At 47.3% G+C, this 19,680-nt stretch overlaps 1 protein-coding gene across 2 annotated transcripts in view; it reads left to right on the top strand.

Moving 5' to 3' along the window:
* The window catches only part of GABBR1 (gamma-aminobutyric acid type B receptor subunit 1), a 28,330-nt gene extending 14,210 nt beyond the window's left edge, over window positions 1-14,120 (top strand). Inside the window, exons 9-21 of one of the 2 annotated variants that reach the window (XM_087438214.1) lie at window positions 3,085-3,327; window positions 3,955-4,018; window positions 5,431-5,508; window positions 6,613-6,730; window positions 7,766-7,898; window positions 9,243-9,359; window positions 9,452-9,559; window positions 9,993-10,086; window positions 10,813-10,940; window positions 11,518-11,646; window positions 11,868-12,011; window positions 12,654-12,823; window positions 13,918-14,120. In XM_087438214.1, the coding sequence (XP_087294340.1) occupies window positions 3,085-3,327; window positions 3,955-4,018; window positions 5,431-5,508; window positions 6,613-6,730; window positions 7,766-7,898; window positions 9,243-9,359; window positions 9,452-9,559; window positions 9,993-10,086; window positions 10,813-10,940; window positions 11,518-11,646; window positions 11,868-12,011; window positions 12,654-12,823; window positions 13,918-14,104 (1,713 nt within the window). In that variant the 3' untranslated portion in view covers window positions 14,105-14,120. Of the gene's footprint in view, window positions 1-3,084; window positions 3,328-3,954; window positions 4,019-5,430; window positions 5,509-6,612; window positions 6,731-7,123; window positions 7,275-7,765; window positions 7,899-9,242; window positions 9,360-9,451; window positions 9,560-9,992; window positions 10,087-10,812; window positions 10,941-11,517; window positions 11,647-11,867; window positions 12,012-12,653 lie in introns of both variants that reach the window. The other variant, XM_087438215.1, reaches the window with a different exon arrangement.
* The last annotated feature ends 5,560 nt before the right edge of the window (window positions 14,121-19,680 follow it).

Genomic DNA, 19,680 nt, shown 5'->3' with positions numbered 1-19,680 from the left:
TGTCTGGGGACAATTTTGATTGTCATTTCTGGTATCTAATGGGTAGGCCAGGGTCACTTCTAAACATCTTACAATACACTGGACAGTCCCACACAACAAAGAATTATCCTGCTCACGGTGTCAGTAGCACAGAGATTGAGAAACCCTGGTTTAGAAAGAGAGTCTTTAGGAGCTAGTTATGGGAGAGTGGGTTAGAGTGGTTTGGAGAAACATTATAGCTCTGGGCTAGAGGGGAAGATAGGAGATTGCATATCTGGGGAAAAGATTGTGAGTAAATTCTGATTGAGATAGAGGCCCCATCAGACCTGGGTACAATACAAAATAAAAAGCTACCTGAGGATACGCATTTTAGATCACTGTCGAGCATCAGTTCTCACATATAGAGACAGCCAGATAGAGCTGTTAAAAAATTAGGATCATAAATTTGCACTTGGTTACTTCACTAATTTCTGTAGGTTGTGGAATTTTTGTTGTTGTTCAGTTTTCCTTAAGCTGCCTAGTAACATTTCCATTTGAAAATTTTTAACCATATCTTTGCTGACTCAAGGGGGAAAGATTTTTTTTGTAACTTTAGTCATGGGGGGGCATTGGTGCCCCCAGTGGCCAAGCGCGTTAGTGGTAGTCACCAGGAGCCAGCAGAGACATGCGGCTTTGGGCAGGAGATGGCATCATGCAAAGCAGATGATTCCCTTCCCGTTTGGGTGATTTTCTGATGCAGTATTTACTTTGAACTGAAGATTGGATAGACTTAGAGGCTGAAGGACTACTCAGAAAAATGTCAGCGTCGCTGTCTGCCGAGCAGGTGCTCTTGGAGAAAGGCATTTCAACTTACAGAGGCAGTGTAGGGTAGCAGGGAAGGGTATGGACTTTGAGGCCAGGCTGCCTAGGTTTGAATCCCAGCTCTGCCATGCACTAGCAGTATAACTTTAGACAAGTTAAGCTTTTCTGTGCCTTAGTTTTCTTGTCTCTAAAATGGGTATAATAATAGTATCTACTCATTGGATTATTTGAGAATTAAATAAATTGATATGTGTACCTTAGAAAAGTACCTGGTTACGTAGTAAGGACAATATAAATGTTAGCTATTATTATTATTATTAACATTATTTTGTGTAGGAAGGGATGATGTTAATGAAACATTTCAACAAAAGAATTAAGAGGATTTAGTGATTTGAAAGAGTCTAAGGTGATTCCAATGTTTCCATCTCATTTACGGGGGAGTGTTAGGGAGTGAGGAAAGATAGAGCCCAGTCTTAGATATTTTGAATTTAAGGTCATTGATCATATAGTTACAAATGCCTCAGAGACAGTTGGAGATACAGGACTTGAACTGTTAAGCTGGAATTATAGATCTGAGTATCAGTAATAAAGATGAGGTTGAGAGACAGGGAAATTCACAAAGAGAAAACGTAACTTACTTTAAACCCAGCATCTTATGCATGTTATTTCATCCTTATAATAACTTTTCAAGGTAGTTAGTATTATTCCCATTTTAAAGCTGAATACCTTTATAAAGGTTTAATAACTTGTTTGAAATTACATAGCAGATAGGTGGATTAGTTAGAATTGGAATCCATCCATCCAGCTATTTATTCATCCAATGGACATTTTTTTTAAAGACTTAATTTTTTTAGAGCAGTTTTAGGTTCACGACAAAATTGAGAGGAGAGTACAGCGATTTCCCATACGCCCCCTGCCCCCACACGTGCATAGCCTCCGCCATTAACAACATCCCCCACTAGAGTAGTTACAACTATGAACCTACACTGACACATCATTATCACCCAACGTCCATAGTGTACATGAGGGCTCACTCTTGATTCTCTGGGTTCGGACAAATGTATAATGACGTGTATCCATCATTATACTATCATACAGAGTATTTTCACTGCCCTAATTCAATGGACATTTATCATTTGTCCATTATGGGGTGGACACAGTGCTGGATGCTAAGGATTAAGAGCAGGATGGAAGCTGGTTTTGATCTCAAGGGTAGTAGAGCCCAGGCCTGTCTGTCTTCAAAGCTCAGGCTGTTTCTACTGCACCACACTGCCTGCATTCTTTGCATTTCCCACTCCCCCCTGTCTCCAGAGAGTCGAATATAAAGAAAAGTGGCAGGGCATGGGGAACAAAGATTTTTATTTATTCTTCATTCATCTGTTCATTCCTTTGTTAGAGTGTGTGTATGTTAATACATTCCAAATCTACACAGAGTTGTGTAGTGCCCTTGTCTATTACTTGTGCCTTGCCAGGAGGTGGCCACTGAGCCTTCTCGTGTATGGTTTCTGGGAGGTAAGGAAGGGCAGATGTGATTTTCTCCATTACATGCAAATCATTTCCAAAAACTGAAGCAATTTATCTATGGTTATTTAGCCAAACAAGGTTGCTGCCAGGTATAGAAATTCGCGTCTCTCCACTCATTTCATTCTTTTTCGCTTTCTTGGAAAAAGAAGATTGAGAGTTGAGAGGGGTTTGGGTAGGGATTGAATAATGGACTTCAAAAATGTGAAGGGTATTTCTGCAGTCCTCAGTCTTCTGAAACCCCTCTAAGATGCAGTGAAATGACAGCAGAGGAGGATGACAAGAAGTTAGCACACTAAAGAAAAATATTCCTGATTGACAAGCAGGGTGAGGAAGGCTGTGGTGTCACCTTTTCTAGAATCTTTCAGAATTGGAGGAGCTGTTAGGTCCTAGATCAATTCTATTGAGAGTCTGAAGGATGAGAGGACATCAGCTTTGCAGCTCTTCATTGGATTATCCATGTCTCTTGCTTTGCTATCTCTCTACTTTCTATCCTTTGCCATTCATTATGCAGTGTTTATTCATTAAAGTTCTCTGTTTGTAGTTCTGAGCTAGCAGCTATACACACTAAGACCGTTGGACCCAGTTAATCTCTACTCCAGTCTGGTAGCTTCTGATCTGAGACAGACACATGGATATAGTTAAAGATTTTGAATGTACATATGTTCAATCTGACAACATGAACACAAACCATCCATTCAAGTTGAAGTGTCAGAGACAGAATCAGATGCCCGTCCCTCCTCCTCCCCACTCCAATCCTTCCTTCTGTTCTTCCCTTCTCAGACATCCCAGGAGTTTGTGGAGAAGCTGACCAAGCGACTAAAAAGACACCCTGAGGAGACAGGTGGCTTCCAGGAGGCACCCCTGGCCTATGATGCCATCTGGGCCTTGGCATTGGCCCTGAACAAGACATCTGGAGGGGGCAGCCGTTCGGGTGTGCGCCTGGAAGACTTCAACTACAACAACCAGACCATTACTGACCAAATCTACCGGGCAATGAACTCCTCATCCTTTGAGGGTGTCTCCGTGAGTTACAGCAACCTCCTCCATATTCCTCTGTCCTCCCATTGTGAGAGAGACCTCTCAGAGGCTTCTCCTGGAAACATGCATTCTCTCTCTCAGTTACTTCTCTGCCATAATCTGTCACAGATCAGGGAAGTAGGGACCCCCAAAGCAGAAAAACCCACAAGAGACTAGAAGGGAAAAATAGTATATTCCATTTCTTTTAACCCCTCCCCTCATTTCTTTTCAATTCGGATATTTATGAGTCAGATGAGAATCATAGAATTTTAAAAGAAGAAACAGTGTGAAAGATCATCTCCTTATTCTTTTTAAAGTGGAGAAATTAGTGTCCAGAGGGATTTGTTGACTTGCTCAGGTCACACAGCCAGAAGCCAGGTCTCCTGGTGCTCGATCTGGGGATTTTTCCCATTCAAATCTCATGGGTGAAGCTTCTTCCCAAAAGAATAATGTTTCTAAAATCTAGGGTATGGGCATCTGGGGTACGTCCTATATGCAGGCAAATGCCATAAATAGAGTTCATTCAGAAGCTCAATTACATCAAAAACATAAGGATTCAAAGAGTCCCTGATGTTCTCTATTCACTCTTGCTTTTATCCCCTTTACCTTCCTCCACATGTTTCTCTCCCTCAGGGCCATGTGGTGTTTGATGCCAGCGGCTCTAGGATGGCATGGACACTGATCGAGCAGCTACAGGGTGAGCACAGGGGCAGGAGGGGATGGGGATGTGAGGGAGGCCAGGCTGGGTCTGAGCTAGGACACTGTCTGGGAGAAGAACACCAGGAGACATCACAAGATTGCCTTGGCGCCTCCCCACCTCCTCCCCTTCTCATTTCACTGTGTTCATCAAGCTGTTAAATAACAATAATAAGAATAAAAAGGTTAGGTGTGGGTGGGTTTCCTTGGGTTGCAGTGGTTGTGTTCTTAAAAAGGGGCATGCAAATTAAAAACAGCCACTCTTTCCCATTGGCTTCCATTTTAATTTCAGAAATTCCCCTTGGGGGGCTTGGGTTGGGGGTTAATGGCCTGTCACTTGCATACTCATGGCCTCAAAGAAAGCTGAATCCAGGAAAACTGCTATTTTTATTTACTTATTTATTTATTTATTTTGTGAGGAAGATCAGCCCTGTGCTAACATCTGCCAATCCTCCTCTTTTTTTGCTGAGGAAGACTGGCCCTGAGCTAACATCCGTGCCCATCTTCCTCGGAAAACTGCTATTTTTAAAGGCAATCCATTTGAATTTCCTTGTGATGTAAATAAGCGTTCCTAATTTTTTGTAGTATGTATAGTGTGGCTTTTCTAGACTATATTTCCTTATAACTTAGCACACTAATGTATTTGCAAAGCTTCTGTGAGTTAATTTTTTGACTCCACCATACTCTCACCCTCTTACAGGATGGCCAAAAGAGCCATTTCTTGGCCTTCTGTGAAAAGTTTCTTTCTTTCCTTCTCTCTACCTCCCACATCCTCTCAGATCTTCTTTGTAACCAGGACAAGAGAAATGGACTTCAGCCATGGTTAAAGGGGTGTGAGTTGGCTTTTGAAGGAAAAGTTATGGTAACTGGGGCAGTTCTAGAACAGAAATCTTAAGAGTGACTGAATTTCACTTTGTGGCTCTTTAAGAGGCAGATGCAACTTATCTAAGAAATTAGAACCCAAGCCAACGGAAGAGAAACTTCTAAAATTAAAATGAAAGCCACTGGGAAAATAGATCCTGTGATTCTATCTATCATGAGAGGGAGAATAAGCGGAAATATGTTTAAAGTTTTTAAAGCCAGAATCAAAGTGAGAGACATTTTGCTGAGAGAGGTGTGAGGCTGTGGAAGGGGTGGCAGACATGCTGTGGAGAGCCTTCTTCACTGAAGGGCTTGAAACATATGATATTCTTATTTATTTGCATTGCCTTGGGATCCACCTTATATTGCTTTTAAGTCAGATTGCTGATTCAAGTGACTCCTCAGGTCCCTCCAAGTTTCCTTCAGGGGCTCAGGTGAAGGGAAAATCAGATACAACCGTAGAAATCTACTTTAGGGAAGTAGGAAGTTGAAAATGCCCAGGATTGGCTTTTCACCTACCCATGGTCACTCTTTCTATTGCCATCTGCCCAGGTGGCAGCTACAAGAAGATTGGCTACTATGACAGCACCAAGGATGATCTCTCCTGGTCCAAAACAGATAAGTGGATTGGTAAGTGGATCTTGTTTATATTTTCCTTCAACCCCTCTGAACAATCAAGAAAAAGGGTCATGCATTTGAATGAGGGTGGGGTGGTAGGTGCCATGAGGTTGAAAAGTGCCAGGGAGGTGGGCCGGGGGCCGGGGTTTAGAGAAAGGGAATAAAACCTCCAAGACGTGGGTAGGGGAGACTGGTGTATTTGGAGAGGGAATAGGTGGTTGGTAGCAATGTACTATTAAAAGTAGCACATTGCTGGGTAACTGGGGATTAGAGGCAGGGGGTGGGCAGAGGGCGGGAAAGGGAAACTGCATTTGAGTTTCCCAGATGTTCTGGTGCCTTGATATATCTGAATCAGCTACTTCAAGCCTAGAGTTGCCTTTTCATCTGTCCGGAAAATGGTTGCTTAAACAATAAGAGGTGATGAGCTTTGGCTCATGTAACTGTCTTCTGCTAAAATGTGCTTAAAAAGAGGGAAGGTAAGCGATTATTTCTTCATATATTGGTGGGCTAAATAATAGGGAATAGGAAAGATACTGAAGGCGGGCAAAAGGAAGGACTGACTGATAACATAACAGCTCAGCATCTTAAGCTTGGAGGAGAGGCACAGCCATCGATGATAGCTGCCATCTGCCCTCCCAGCTGAAGTCTAGTAGTTCCCAGCACTGCTCAAATTGACATTCTTTTTTTCAATTTGAATTTAGGACAGTGTTCTGTGCTGCTATAAATGCTGCATGGCCTAAATTACACTTTTTTTTTTAAGCTAAGCAAATTGAAATTAATTTTTTTTTTTTTGGTGAACTCTGACAAATTTGAGCTTCCCTGTGGGACTATCACCCTACCAAGGTTAAACTCACAGATTAGGTGTTTTCTTTTTTTCTCCCTGAGGTTAGGAGGCCAGACTAGATACTCTGAGGCTCCGTAGCTTTATGATTCTACAACTGTCTTTTTGCACTTTTTGATGTGAGGTTTTTTTTTTACTTTTTTTTTTTTTGTGAGGAAGATCAGCCCTGTGCTAACATCTGCCAATCCTCCTCTTTTTTTTTTTGCCGAGGAAGACTGGCCCTGGGCTAACATCCATGCCCATCTTCCTCCACTTTATATGGGATGCCGCCACAGCATGGCTTGACAAGCGGTGCGTCAGTGCGCGCCCTGGATCCGAACCGGCGAACCCCGGGGCCGCCGCAGCGGAGCGTGTGCACTTAACTGCTTGCGCCACCGGGCCGGCCCCCTTGATGTGAGTTTTGAGAGACCTCATAAAAATTATTTCTAGTTACCCCCTTCTTTCCCCTCCCATTTTCCTTTGCTGCAAGAAAGACAGAAAAACGCAAAGAACAAATAATACAGAAAAAGACTCTACAACTTTGGTGATAGACTTCAGCCTTTCTCAGCCTCTAGACAGGACATTCGCTCCGTTTCTCATTTCTGATTGCTCCCTAAGCCCCAGCATCAGTGAACACTCCACCTGCAACAACCGCTACTCAGGGCAGTTAGGACCTCCTCTTCTCAGAGCCAAAGACTGACTGTCTGTCAGCACCCTTGTCCTTCGCCCCTTCTCCTGTCCCACCTTCATCCTTTGTCCTCCTTCCCTTCTCTTCTCCCTCTCCTCACCCTCCCCTGTGTCATGCAGGAGGGTCCCCCCCAGCTGACCAGACCCTGGTCATCAAGACGTTCCGCTTCCTGTCACAGAAACTCTTTATCTCCGTCTCGGTTCTCTCCAGCCTGGGCATTGTCCTAGCTGTTGTCTGTCTGTCCTTTAACATCTACAACTCCCATGTCCGGTAAGTTTCTCTTCTGACATTTTCCTTGTCCTTTCTGCCTCTCAAGATAATGATCAGTCTCGCCCCTTGAGGGGTGTGAGAATAAACCTGTGTAACTCCTCTTGATTCATTGAGGTTTCTACTCTGACTTACTGCTTCCCAGTGACCACTGAGAATGAAAGGTGGGGAACCAGATGTAGCTCCCATCCCTGCTCCAAAGCAGCTAACTGAAAATAAAAGAGCCTTTGGGGCCAGGTAACATGGTGTGGGGCTCTAAATAGAGTGTGTGCCAGGGATCCTGTGCAGGGGAAACCCCTGCTGCCCCATCTCCAGCCCCATGACCCATCAGCTTTGTCTCTCAAGGCTCGGCAGCCTGCTCCAAGCCTGTGCTCCTTTGTCCTACGGCCCAGAGGTTGGGTCAGGCCATTGTGTGGCATTTGGAGAGCTGAGCCTTCCTGGAGTAGAGGAATAACCCTGCTCTTCCTTTCCCACCCTTCCCACCTCTGCCCTAGTTACATCCAGAACTCACAGCCCAACCTGAATAACCTGACTGCTGTGGGCTGCTCGCTGGCGTTAGCTGCCGTCTTCCCCCTGGGGCTGGATGGGTACCACATCGGGAGAAACCAGTTCCCCTTCGTCTGCCAGGTGAGGAGTCGGGGGCAGATCCCTTGCAGAACGTGGCTCTCCCACCCCCTCAGGAGCACCTTCTGTGATGTATATAGTTCCTGCCTTTCCCTTTGCTCATCTTTCCCTGACTCTTGTCCCTGTTCCTTCTCCTAGCATCACCCCTCTGGTCTCTGTCTGGCCCTCTCCCTTCTTTCTGCGCCTCCAGACTTTTTTGCTTTGTGGTTCACTTGTCAGTTCCAAGGTTGCCATGGCAGGCCTTGCAGAGAAGAAGAGGGAGGCAGTGAAGGCAAAGGAAGGGGGTCTACACAAAGAACTCTGAACAATGGTGGCTTGTGTGTAGTGTGGGGGCTGAGAACAAGAACTGTGGACTTCCCATGTGAGCCTCAGTTGGGGTTTGGAAGGACGGAGGCAGAGATCTGAACCAATAGCCGGGAGAGTTGGGGGAAGGGACTCCTGTTACACAGCAGGAGGGCCTATGGGACTCTTGGTACTTGGAAGATTCTGGGATTGTGGGGAAAGACTGGCTTCAGCTGCAGTATTTGTATGGTTATCTGTCATGCTGGTGGGAAACTCCCACCCTTTTTCCTGCCCATCCTCACTCTTTTTCTTTCCTCTGCCCTGTACCTGTCCTGATCATGCATCTGTGCACATGGCATTTGCACATACATGCACATGCATTTCATCAGGAACTGTCTGTTCCCAGGGAGATCTCAGTGCAGTGGGAGAGGCAGACAATTAGCTGCTATGCAGTATGAGAGGTATCAGAGTAGGGATCTGTGCAAAGTGCCGTGGGAGCAAAGAAGAGAAAGCAGCTCACGGAGTAGCTAGGCGGACCTCACAAGAGGTGGCATTTGAATATTGAAGAATGCATGGGATTTTGTCAGCTGGCGAAATAAAGGATGGTTACTCCAGAGGCAGAAGGAACATCATGTGGCTAGCAAAGACATGGAAGAGAGAGATCAAGGGATAGCGAGCAGTTCAGCATGGCTAGAGAGTGGCGTAGGTGAGGGCCTGGGAGATGAGCCTGGAAAGGTGAATGGGACTGTGTTGTGAAGGGCCTTGTGCCACATCTGGTGTTCAAGCTGCAACCTGTAGGCACTGGGGAGCAATCAGATGTTATTGGCCATTAAAACCAGAAGTTTTTGGCAAGATCACCTTGGTAGCAAAGTAGAAGATGAATGGGAGGGATTTGTTGAAGATAGAGAGACCATCCCCTCCTGGCCCTTCCCTCTCCCTACTGTCCCCTACTGGCTGCATTCTGCCTGCCTTGTCATCTGTTCCCTGCTACAGCCCTGCCCCATCCTCACCACAGTCCCATCTACTGCCCTGCCCTATTCTGCCCTGCCCTCTCTCCTTTCCTAGGCCCGCCTCTGGCTCCTGGGTCTGGGCTTTAGTCTGGGCTACGGCTCCATGTTCACCAAGATCTGGTGGGTCCACACGGTCTTCACAAAGAAGGAGGAAAAGAAGGAGTGGAGGAAGGTGAGCTGCTTCCTATCCCTCAGCCCCTAGCTCCTTGGCTCTCTGGGCTTAGAAGACTTTCTCTGACATGCCTGTGGTCCTTGTTTACCCAGACCCTGGAGCCCTGGAAGCTGTATGCCACAGTGGGCCTGCTGGTGGGCATGGATGTCCTCACTCTTGCCATCTGGCAGATTGTGGACCCCTTGCACCGGACCATTGAGGTACAGCATGAAAGGAGGCACTGGGGTCAGGAGGCTGAGCAGGGCTCACTGGTGCTCAGGGCCTCCAGGGCTGCTTGTGGTCTTGAGGTGCAGAGCCACCCAGTGGGAGAGTGCTCTCCAGCCGTCTGCGTGTCAGCAGCTTTTCCTCTCCTTCCTAGAAGGACCTCCATCAGAGGCCTCTGGGTTCATCTGAAGAAAGGAAGTGGTGGGGATCTGGGAAGCATGTGTAGACTTTCCAGCCATCATGGAAAGCAGGAGACAAGCATTTCTAAGGTGTTTATGCAAACACCACTTGGGCTGTGTGGGATGTGGCCTCACTATTGAGGGTCTCATAGGAAAGAGGGGGCAGAGTTGGGAGTCAGGGACTGAGCAGAGGTGGGGAGGGGAGGGGTGGATGGCAACCATCTTTCCTGTGGCCCTATTTCCGGCTTAGACTTTTGCCAAGGAGGAACCGAAGGAAGATATTGACGTGTCGATTCTGCCCCAGCTGGAGCACTGCAGCTCCAGGAAGATGAACACGTGGCTTGGTGTGTGGGATGTGGGGGAAGGAGGGGAATGATGCAGCAAAGGCAGGGGGATGGGGCAAGGACAATTTGGAGGGAGAAGGGTCTTTGGAAAAAGAAGCAGAGAGCTTATGTCAACCCAATTTGAATGTCCTCCTCTTTGTCATTGCACTAATCTTTCTGAGGATGGAGGAGAGCTGGTCTTTTTCTGTGAGGAGCTTAGGCTCTAAAGCAGGGATGAGGTAGCACTTGTGTTCAGCAGAGGGACCAGTGGGGATGGCTCATCCTCATCTCCAGATCTGACACCATTTGTGTCTGGTCAGCTCCCTAGAGTAAGACCGTGGCTGTGAGGGTTTAGGCCCCCCTTGGCCTTTTTAACGTTGCTCTGGTCTGTGACCACAAATGGCTAACCTACTCTCAGCCTGGAAAGCTGTCTTCTCACCGGGAGGGTAAGAGGGTGAGACACTGTGTGTTGTCCAGACCCTTGCCTGACTGACAGCTGCTCATGACTGTCATCTTCCTGTGTGACATGGCTTCTAGTCTCAGGAGGATGTGCTGAGGTCTGGCCAAGGTGGGTGGCCACTAGGGGAAGGGATGTGCTAAGTCAGAGGGTCTGGATTGGAGAGGAGGCCCCCTTCTCATTGTGGAGCTGTAAGAAGGAGCAGCAGTAGGTGAAAGGTATCAAGAGGATAGGGATGCATGGGAACGTGGAGGTCTTGTTGCCCAGGTGACCCTTTCCTGCCGTCCTAGGCATTTTCTATGGTTACAAGGGGCTGCTGCTGCTACTGGGTATCTTTCTTGCTTATGAGACCAAGAGTGTGTCCACTGAGAAGATCAATGACCACCGGGCTGTGGGCATGGCCATCTACAATGTGGCGGTGAGCTCCCTGGATACCTGACATTGACCCCGGGGGCTGACTACAGCAACCCGGATAGGGTAGCATGGGAAGACTCAGGCGCTAGATCTGGGATTAGTTGGGTGGAAGTCTTAAAAAGTTTTTTAATGCCTCAGATTTGTAAAGCACTTTACAGTTTATAAAGCACACTATAGACACTATCTTATTAATGTTCATGCAACCACCCAATGAAGTAATATCCCCACTATTTAGATGCAGAAGCAGAAAGAGAGAGGTTAAATTGCTTGAGTATAGTTCACAGCCTGAGTCTGAATCGAGATTTCCTGCCAGGTTTGCCCAGGGACTGGCTTTCAAGGACCCTGAATGTGTGTATAGAGATCATGGGAGTTCCTGCCTTGAGGGAGGGGTTGACCTAGAGATGGAACTGGTTTGGGACAGTTTGTTTGAGATTCTTTTCAGTGTAGAGTTGAGGATGATCCTTTTCAAATGGGAAGTTCACCAGGAACCTGTCCTCATAGACTCTCTCCTGGGGGGAAGAAAACCCTGGGTCTTTTCTGAGCCTGCAGATCTGAAACCCCAAAACACGTTCTGCCTCCAGGTCCTGTGCCTCATCACTGCACCCGTCACCATGATCCTGTCCAGCCAGCAGGATGCGGCCTTTGCCTTTGCCTCTCTTGCTATAGTTTTCTCCTCCTATATCACTCTGGTTGTGCTGTTTGTGCCCAAGGTGAGGTTTGGGGTCTTGTCCCACCATCTCTACCCCATGCCCTCCAGCCCTTCTTCCCAGGCCTCTCCCCTTCCCTTCCCTGCCCCGTCCTCCCACCTCTTCCCTTGTTTGGGGCCCAGCTTGTCTCTCTTATTTTCATTCCTTCCAACTCCAACCCACCATCAGCTAATCGCTGACACAGCCCCTGCTCGGCGTCCCATGCCCCAAACATTTGTCCCCAGATGCGCAGGCTGATCACCCGAGGCGAATGGCAGTCAGAGGCACAGGACACCATGAAGACAGGGTCATCTACCAACAACAACGAGGAGGAGAAATCCCGGCTGTTGGAGAAGGAGAACCGCGAACTGGAGAAGATCATTGCTGAGGTAGGTGGTGGTGGCAGGGCTGGTGGCGGGGTCCAGGAAGTCCACGTCTCAGGTCGGGTTTTCTGAAGCAGAGCCTGAGATAGGGGTTCAGGTGTGTGTGATCTATTGAGGGAGGGTCTCAGGAGAAGAGCTGCAGGGAGTGAGTGGAGGGGCTAGGGAAGGGGAAAGGCTGAGCAAGGATTCCACCTCAGGTCAAATCAACAGTGGGTCTCATCAGGTGGAGGGGGCTGTGGGGCATGAACTGCACTGTGGACTTGACCCCCCGGAGGAGATGGGCGCAGCCATGTGCTGTGGGGGCAGCTGGATGTTGAGCATACCCCCAGTGAAAGGGATCTGGCCAGGTACCCACGGTGCTCTCTGTGCCCCAGGCTATAGTTAGGGGCTGGTGGGGAGCCAGAGCAGGGAATATGCAAACTGGGTTAACAATCTGTGTGAGGTATTGGAAGCCGTGTGTGCTGACTTCTCCCCTCTCCCCCTTCTTTATTTCCCCGATCTCTCTTCTTCCACTGGTGCCCCACTATACCCTTTTGGCTTCCCTTGTTCTTTTCCTGAGTCCTCATTTTAATCCCCCCACATTTTTCTCTGCCTTTCTTCCCTTTCCCTCCTCTCCACCCACTCTTCCAATTATTGTTCTTTCTCCAGAAAGAGGAGCGTGTCTCTGAACTGCGCCATCAGCTCCAGTCTCGGCAGCAGCTCCGCTCGCGGCGCCACCCTCCGACACCCCCAGACCCCTCCGGGGGCCTGCCCAGGGGGCCTGCTGAGCCCCCCGACCGGCTTAGCTGTGATGGGAGTCGAGTCCATTTGCTTTACAAGTGAGGGGGTGTGAGGGAGGACAGGCAAGGAGGGGAAGGGAAGGGAAGGAGGGGAAGGGGGAGCTTGGGAGGAAGCAGGGGATCCCTATCCCGAGATGGGAAGAACATGCTACCCTATCCCATCTCTTGTAAATACGGGCCCCCCCTGTGAGTCTGGGGTTATCTGGGTCTCTGATACTCTGGAAACCAGACCCTTTTCTCTCTTATTTGTTCATACAATTTTATATCACTACTTCATACTCTAGTTTGTACCTCGCTTGAAGCTTCTCACTCACTGGCTCCTCAGCAGCCTCACCACATACACCTTTCCCTTCTCTACAACACCCTCTGTCTTGTTGCCATGGCAACCCTGCAGCTCCCTTGCTTTTGTGCTCTACTCCCATCCAGCAGGGGTCTCCCCACAGTGCCCTTTCCGCCCCAACAGGGGCCTCTCCATTTCTCTCACCATGGTAATCTCCTTCCATCCACAAATTTTGCCCCTTCTGAATTTTGCTTCTTCGGGGCACTCATTCTTGCCAAGGCTCACATGCTCCTTGCCTCTGCTCTGTGTGTGCTCATGCTGCCCAACACATATGTATCTTCCCCTCCCCTCTTTGTTCCAACTGGACATGCTCATGTGCACGCATGCTTCTCACATGTGCTTTCTTCCCCCTTCCTGTGGTCACATGTGCTCCTCTGTATTCCCTTCACTCATAGCTATGCGTGCCCTTCTTGTGGTCATGGGTGTGCCCTTCTGAGTGTGTGGGTAGGCGTGTGCCATTTGTCTGGCATGCTGAGTTGTGTCTTCCTTACTTGCATACATCCACATTTACCCACACATTTTCCCTGTGTGTACTCATGGCACCTTGTGTATCCTTGCCCTTTGCACCTTAAAATCGTTGTATTCTTCCAACAGAGTATGCACCCACCCTACACATTGTTATGCACTTTCCCCCAATTCATGTTAGTGGGGCCATCCACACCCTCTCCTCATCACACTCGGTTTCTGCTCAAACTTGCCCCCGTCTCCTTTGCGCTCATGTACCACCCTCAGTCCACACTCACAATCTTCCTCTCCCAAAATTGCTCCCTTTGGCTTTGTGTTTATCTGGGAGGATGATTAAGGGAGAAGAAATGGGAGCAGGTTTGGAGAGCTGCTTCCAGTGGATAGTTGGTGAGAATCCTGACCAAAGGAAGGCACCCCTCATTGCTGAGATGGACAGATGGACCTATGGAGCGGGAGGTGGCATCCCTTTCACACTGTGGTGTCTCTTGGGAAAGGATCGCCCCAAATCTCAATAAAGCAGTGAACAATGTGACTCAGCACCTTGTCCCTTACTGTGAACACAGTGGACTTCAGTCCAAGGAGGGAGGCTCAGAGGACTCCACGTTAATGAAAAGGCATTGAAGTGGAGGGGTGGAAAGAGGTGTTTTATTGATCCAATGAGGGCTTAGCAGAGCAAAGCAGGACGGGATAAGAGCTGAGATTAGTAAGTGATGACATTATCCATCAAAAGTGTAAGTTCTGGAGTCAGACTACGAGAGCATCAGTTTCCACCACATGCCAAAGAGTTCCTTAATCTCTAGTCTCCATGTCCTCATTTGTGAAGATCGTCATCATCACTGTCATCATCATCATCCTACATTCCTCCATAGGATGGATGCAAGGACTAGTGCTTAGGATGGTTCTTGGTCCATGGAGTATGTTGGGTAAATGCTAGCCATTATCACTGCTGTTTAAAGAATTCTCTGACAGTGATGGGCACGTACTGGGAGTCTGGAGCATGTGGCTGAACAGATGTGAGGACTCACCTTCCTAGGAACTAAGAACAAGCAAAAACTGATGCCTGCTAGGAGATAGTGGATGAGATGGCCCCTGAGTGCTTACAGCTTTAAAAGTCTTTGTCTAAGAACCATGAACATCTTGAAAGGAAATTGCTATCCCAGTGAAAGAAAGTATTGAATGGCCAACAGGAAACAAAAACAAAAACAAAAAAACTTGCCTAGTACTTTTGTGTCCTCTTGGAGAAGTGTTTTTTTTTTGTTTTTTTTTGATGAGGAAGATTGGCCCTGAGCTAACATCTGTGCCCATCTTCCTCTATTTTGTGTATAGGGTGCCACCACAGCATGGCTTGGTGAGCGGTGCGTAGATCCGCGCCTGGGATCCGAACCCGCAAACCCCTGGCCACCGAAGCGGAGTGCGAGAACTTAACCCCTATACTACCGGGCAAGCCCTGGGAAGTGCTTTTTTGAAGCTCAACTTTTCTCTTTCCCTTTGGCACTGATTTTTAAGCAATTCTTACATTTTTGCCAAAGAACAGCAAGGGTTAGCTGGACCCTGTCATTTCATCATCCTGTTTAAGAGCCAGTTTCTGAAGTTCCATGACAGCATGGGTGGCTTAAACCTGAGACCAGTACTTGAAAACCAGTCCACTGTGATTATCCACCTTGGACCAATTGCACTTAATTTCAGTTTCCCCTCTTCCCACAGTGGACTATTCTCAAGGAAGTGGGAAGAAGTCTATGTAGTAGGTAAGCCTGCAGTGTGGAAAATGAACAGTTGGCTTCAGAAGGAGCAGCAGGAGCTATGTACCAGTCCCAGGTAGAACCTAAAAGACAAGAATTACCACCTTAAACTTTCTTTGCACTTAGGTGGGATGTAAATTACAAACAAAGGAGTCAGAAGTTCTACTGTGGCCAAGGGTGAGCCAGCCATCCTTTGCTAGTGGGACTGCAGGAAACAAGCCAAATGCTAGGGCTAGCAGAGGCTCCTGGTGGAAAGGGGATGTGTTGCCAGGTGGTGAGACCACCACTCGGCACTTCTGGGAGGAGTCACTCCCTTGGCGTCTCCAGCCCTGCCTCTGTGGGGAAGGACTTCAGATCTCTCTGACTTTGGAGTGCGCTGGGCTCTAGACTGCCTACCAGGCCTGGGCGGTCCCTGCTCTGCCCTGACGGCCTCTTGCTTCCCTGCCTTAGTCACTTACTAACAGAACATTTTGTCAACAGTTTGCTGCTGTGTTAGTTTTGTTATCTTTTCAGTCAACAAGTTCTGATTGGGAAAGTTGCTGTGGCAGGTGTTCCTCTAGGCACTGGGGGTAAAGCAGTGAGCAGGATGGGCTTTCATGGGATGTACATTCTCAAAGTGGGAAGATGAAGTTAGTAAGTAAGCAGGGGAAACAAACAAACAAGGGAGCTTGAGAGAGCAACCGGGGGTGATAGGCATCTCAGTTATTAGCTCTGATACTCAGGACAGCCCTGTAGGGAAGGTGTTGTGTGCTCATATCCATTGTCTGGCAAGGAGACTGCAGCTCGGGGAGAGGAGGATTTGTCCAGGGTCACACAGCTAATAAGTAGTAAAGCCAGCATTCAAGCTGCCTGTATTATTGTTATTTATTGTTGCATAAACTGTTACCTTAAAACAGTGGCTTAAAACAACACAATAATCATTTATTATATCATGGTTTCTTTGGGTTAGGAACTCAGACAGGAGACAGTGGGAAGCTACCTGGAAGATTTGAAGGCTGGGGGCTGGAGTCATCTGAAGGGTCTAAGGTGGGTGTGGGCTGTCAGCAGGAACCCCTACACATGGCCTTTCCGTGTGGGCTAGGATTCCTGATGACATGGTGACTGGGTTCCAAAGGTGAGTGTCCTGAGAGAGAGATGGAAAGAGAGAGCCAGCTATGTTGAAGCTGTATCTTTTTTGTGACGTAGACTTGGAAGTCACACAGCATCACTTCTGCCGTATCCCATGCGTCCGGGCAGACGAGGCCTTGCCCGGATTCAAGGGGAGCAAACATAGTCCCCACCTCTTGGTGAGATGAGCATCAGTCACGTTGTAAAAAGAGCACAAAAAGGGATGGGATAAATATGCTGTTGCAGACTTCTTTGGAAAGCGATCCACTGCATCTGGTCTGCGGACTCCAAAGCAAGTGTTCACTCCACCTCGCACACCGTCTACCCTCCCAAGCTGATCACTCAGTCCTGTCTATTTGCGGGCTTTCAGTTTCTGATCAGGCCTTTGGTTCTTTCTGGATGCCTGGGGGCCAGCAACAGTCCCACACCTAAGCCTTTCTGCCAATTGTGGTTCCTCGCCTCGTCCTCTGTAATTTTAGCCACTCTGGAGAGGCACCTGTTTGTTTATTCACTCAGGCTTTTGAAGCAGGGAATTCTGTTCCTTTGTACTTCACGGTCCATGAACTTAAGGGGAATCAGAGGTTGGGCTTCATCAGGTGATGGCTTCCCACCCCTTGCCCCCCCGAACAGAGGTGATATTCAAAATACTTCACCAATATGGCAACCACTTATATGACCCCCTGGAGCAAGGAAGGAAACACTGGAGACTCTCACAGAAGATGAGCCCCAGCACCAGTGGGCATTGTGGTGTAACACATTCAGGTCTACGTGGACCAGGGGCTGTGCTGGGGACTGATACACGGGAGGGAGGGAGACATATGCGGGAGTAACAGGCAGTGTGCGGTGTGCCCCCTCCAGGTGTGTGTAGAGGGGTGGAGGGGAGGAAAAATAATCTTTTTCCTCTACTCATCTTAGATTCTCCAGCTGAGGCCCTGTAAATTAGATGGGAAAAAAACAGATGAACAAGAGAAAAACAAGTTTATTAACATCTGCATTGCTCATATACATGGGGGCACCCAGTGATGAGGAATCCAGGAGTGGTTAGAACTGGGGCTTATATCCCATCTTAGGCTAAACAAAGGAAAAGGAGTTTGGGCTTCTGCCTGGGGGAGGCAGGTTATGGGAAGATGATCAGGAAAAGTGTAAACAAGTGTTGTTTAGTAAGGTTTGTTTTGCAGGTTTAAGTCTATGCCTTCTCCTTTGATAAAAATTGTTGAGTCCTTCTCTTCCTGGTACAGGAGAGGGGTGCACCTTTATAAATGTAAATTTCCTTTACAAATGGAAAACTTTTGTCCTGTTTTTAGAGCTTTTCCTGCACCTGCTGGTTCTGAATGGCCTTTAGCTCAAAATAATTCATATGCCAAAGAGGCCTATTTTGGAGTGGTATATTCTGGTACCCTTCAAGGTTGAGTGATTAATTCTACCAAGGGGAAACCAGGAAGGCTGGCTTCACTGGGGGCTGGAAGGATGCAACAGGAGCTGGGCCCTATGCACCAGTACCTATTCACGATTCAATGAGACCTTCAGATGTGAACTGGTGACCGTAGTTGAATAGGCAACTGAAACCCTGAGGTTCTTGAATAATGTCCATTAAATGCTTTCAACTCAGATGATGTATTGTATTAGGTGGATAGGTAAGTGGCTGCCCTCATGGGCCCTAAATCTTATAGTCTTACAGTGTCTGTAAGAGATCCCTTTTTCCAGTTCTATCCAATTCAGTAGCTTCTATATATTTCTAAAATAATCTGTACCTTCCCCCTTAATCATTTCTCTCCTTGGCGTAACTGCTTCCCCCACATCTTCCCATCTTAATGCACAACATGCTTTAACTCTTTCCATACAGTAAAGCAGCAAACATTTCATATTAATTTTGTTCCCTTTGCTGTCATTCAAACCTCTAGGAAGAATTCTCGGATCCCCACACACCCAAGCCCTTCTACACTTCATTCTTTTTGTATCCCTTTGGCCTCCACTTTGCCCCCAACTCAATTGTGTAACGGTTACTTATGCTGGAAATATGTCTCTGGCCACCTCTATCGTTGGACACATTGTGGGTTGTGATTGAATAAATTTATTTTGGATTTTCTCCTGGAGTATCCAATAGATAACTGTCCACACAGAGTTAATTCAGAATAAGATGTTGATTCTAAAGCCTGTGTTAAACCATTTATTCTACAAATCAGATTTCATTAAAACAGATTCTTTTAGACTGCTTTGTTTAATTCTGGGCTGTATTTTGCCTAGAGAGGACTTTACCATACATGAACATTAGGGCCTCTGGGCAGAGAGAGCTGATAAACAGGCAACAAGAGTAGAGGTTTCCAGGTGCCGGTGAGAGAAAGGATTGAGGTGGTCATGAGAAAAAAAATTACGTAAGTGATCTGAAAAGTGGAATTAAGATTAGCATTACTTGTAGGGCTGAGAATAGAATTATTAAATATAGAATGAGGGATCTACATTAAGATTAGGACACATGTTAATAATGAGGCCGAGGAGACAATAAAATTAGTACACGGATGGTTAAAATGAAGATCAGGACTAAAATAGGGTTAATGCTGCTGTTCTGCGCTGATGCCAGGGTAAATGTTGAGTCCAAGTCCTTTTGTGTTGGAACTAGAATAAAGCTGGGATTTTCCTTTTTCTTATTTTATCAGCATGTACCTAAAGAGAATTTGATATTTTTGCCATTGCCATGGAAAAGCTGGAAACAGCATCTGTGTGATTAGGTGCCTCCAGAGCCCTTTACATAGTCTTTGGAGAGATTGATTCATTCACTCATTCGTTGATTTATAGAATTAAATGGTTGCCAATTTTCTGCAATATTCTGGTCCTTGCCTTCTGAGACTCTGAAATCTAGTGGGGGAACTAAGCCAGGAACACACATGAGCAGCTGTAAAAAAACTTCTTCCGAGCGGGCTATTGTTTCTTGTTCCCATGGGATGCTGTGAGGCACTTGATAAGCTCTTATTCCAGGGATGCAAACCTCCAGCTGGGGGATCGAGTTAGATGTATTCCTAGATTCGGGTGATTTCCTCAAAGTTCACTGAGAGATTGAGGCTTCTCACCTGGGCTGGGGAGGCACTGTTTGTACCAAAAGGCAGGATAAGAGCATAGAGACTCGAGCCAGCCCTCTTGGGTCCAAATCTCTGACTTTTTTTTTTGGTGAGGAAGATTCACCTTGAGCTAACATCTGTGCCAATCTTCCTCTGTTTTGTATGTGGGTCACCGCCACAGCATGGCTTGAT

The sequence above is a fragment of the Ceratotherium simum genome, chromosome 13 (assembly GCF_057802395.1).
Source record: "Ceratotherium simum simum isolate JZ-2026a chromosome 13, ASM5780239v1, whole genome shotgun sequence".
In the NCBI taxonomy this organism is placed as follows: Eukaryota; Metazoa; Chordata; class Mammalia; order Perissodactyla; family Rhinocerotidae; genus Ceratotherium; species Ceratotherium simum.
This window is presented reverse-complemented; position numbering and strand designations above follow the sequence as displayed.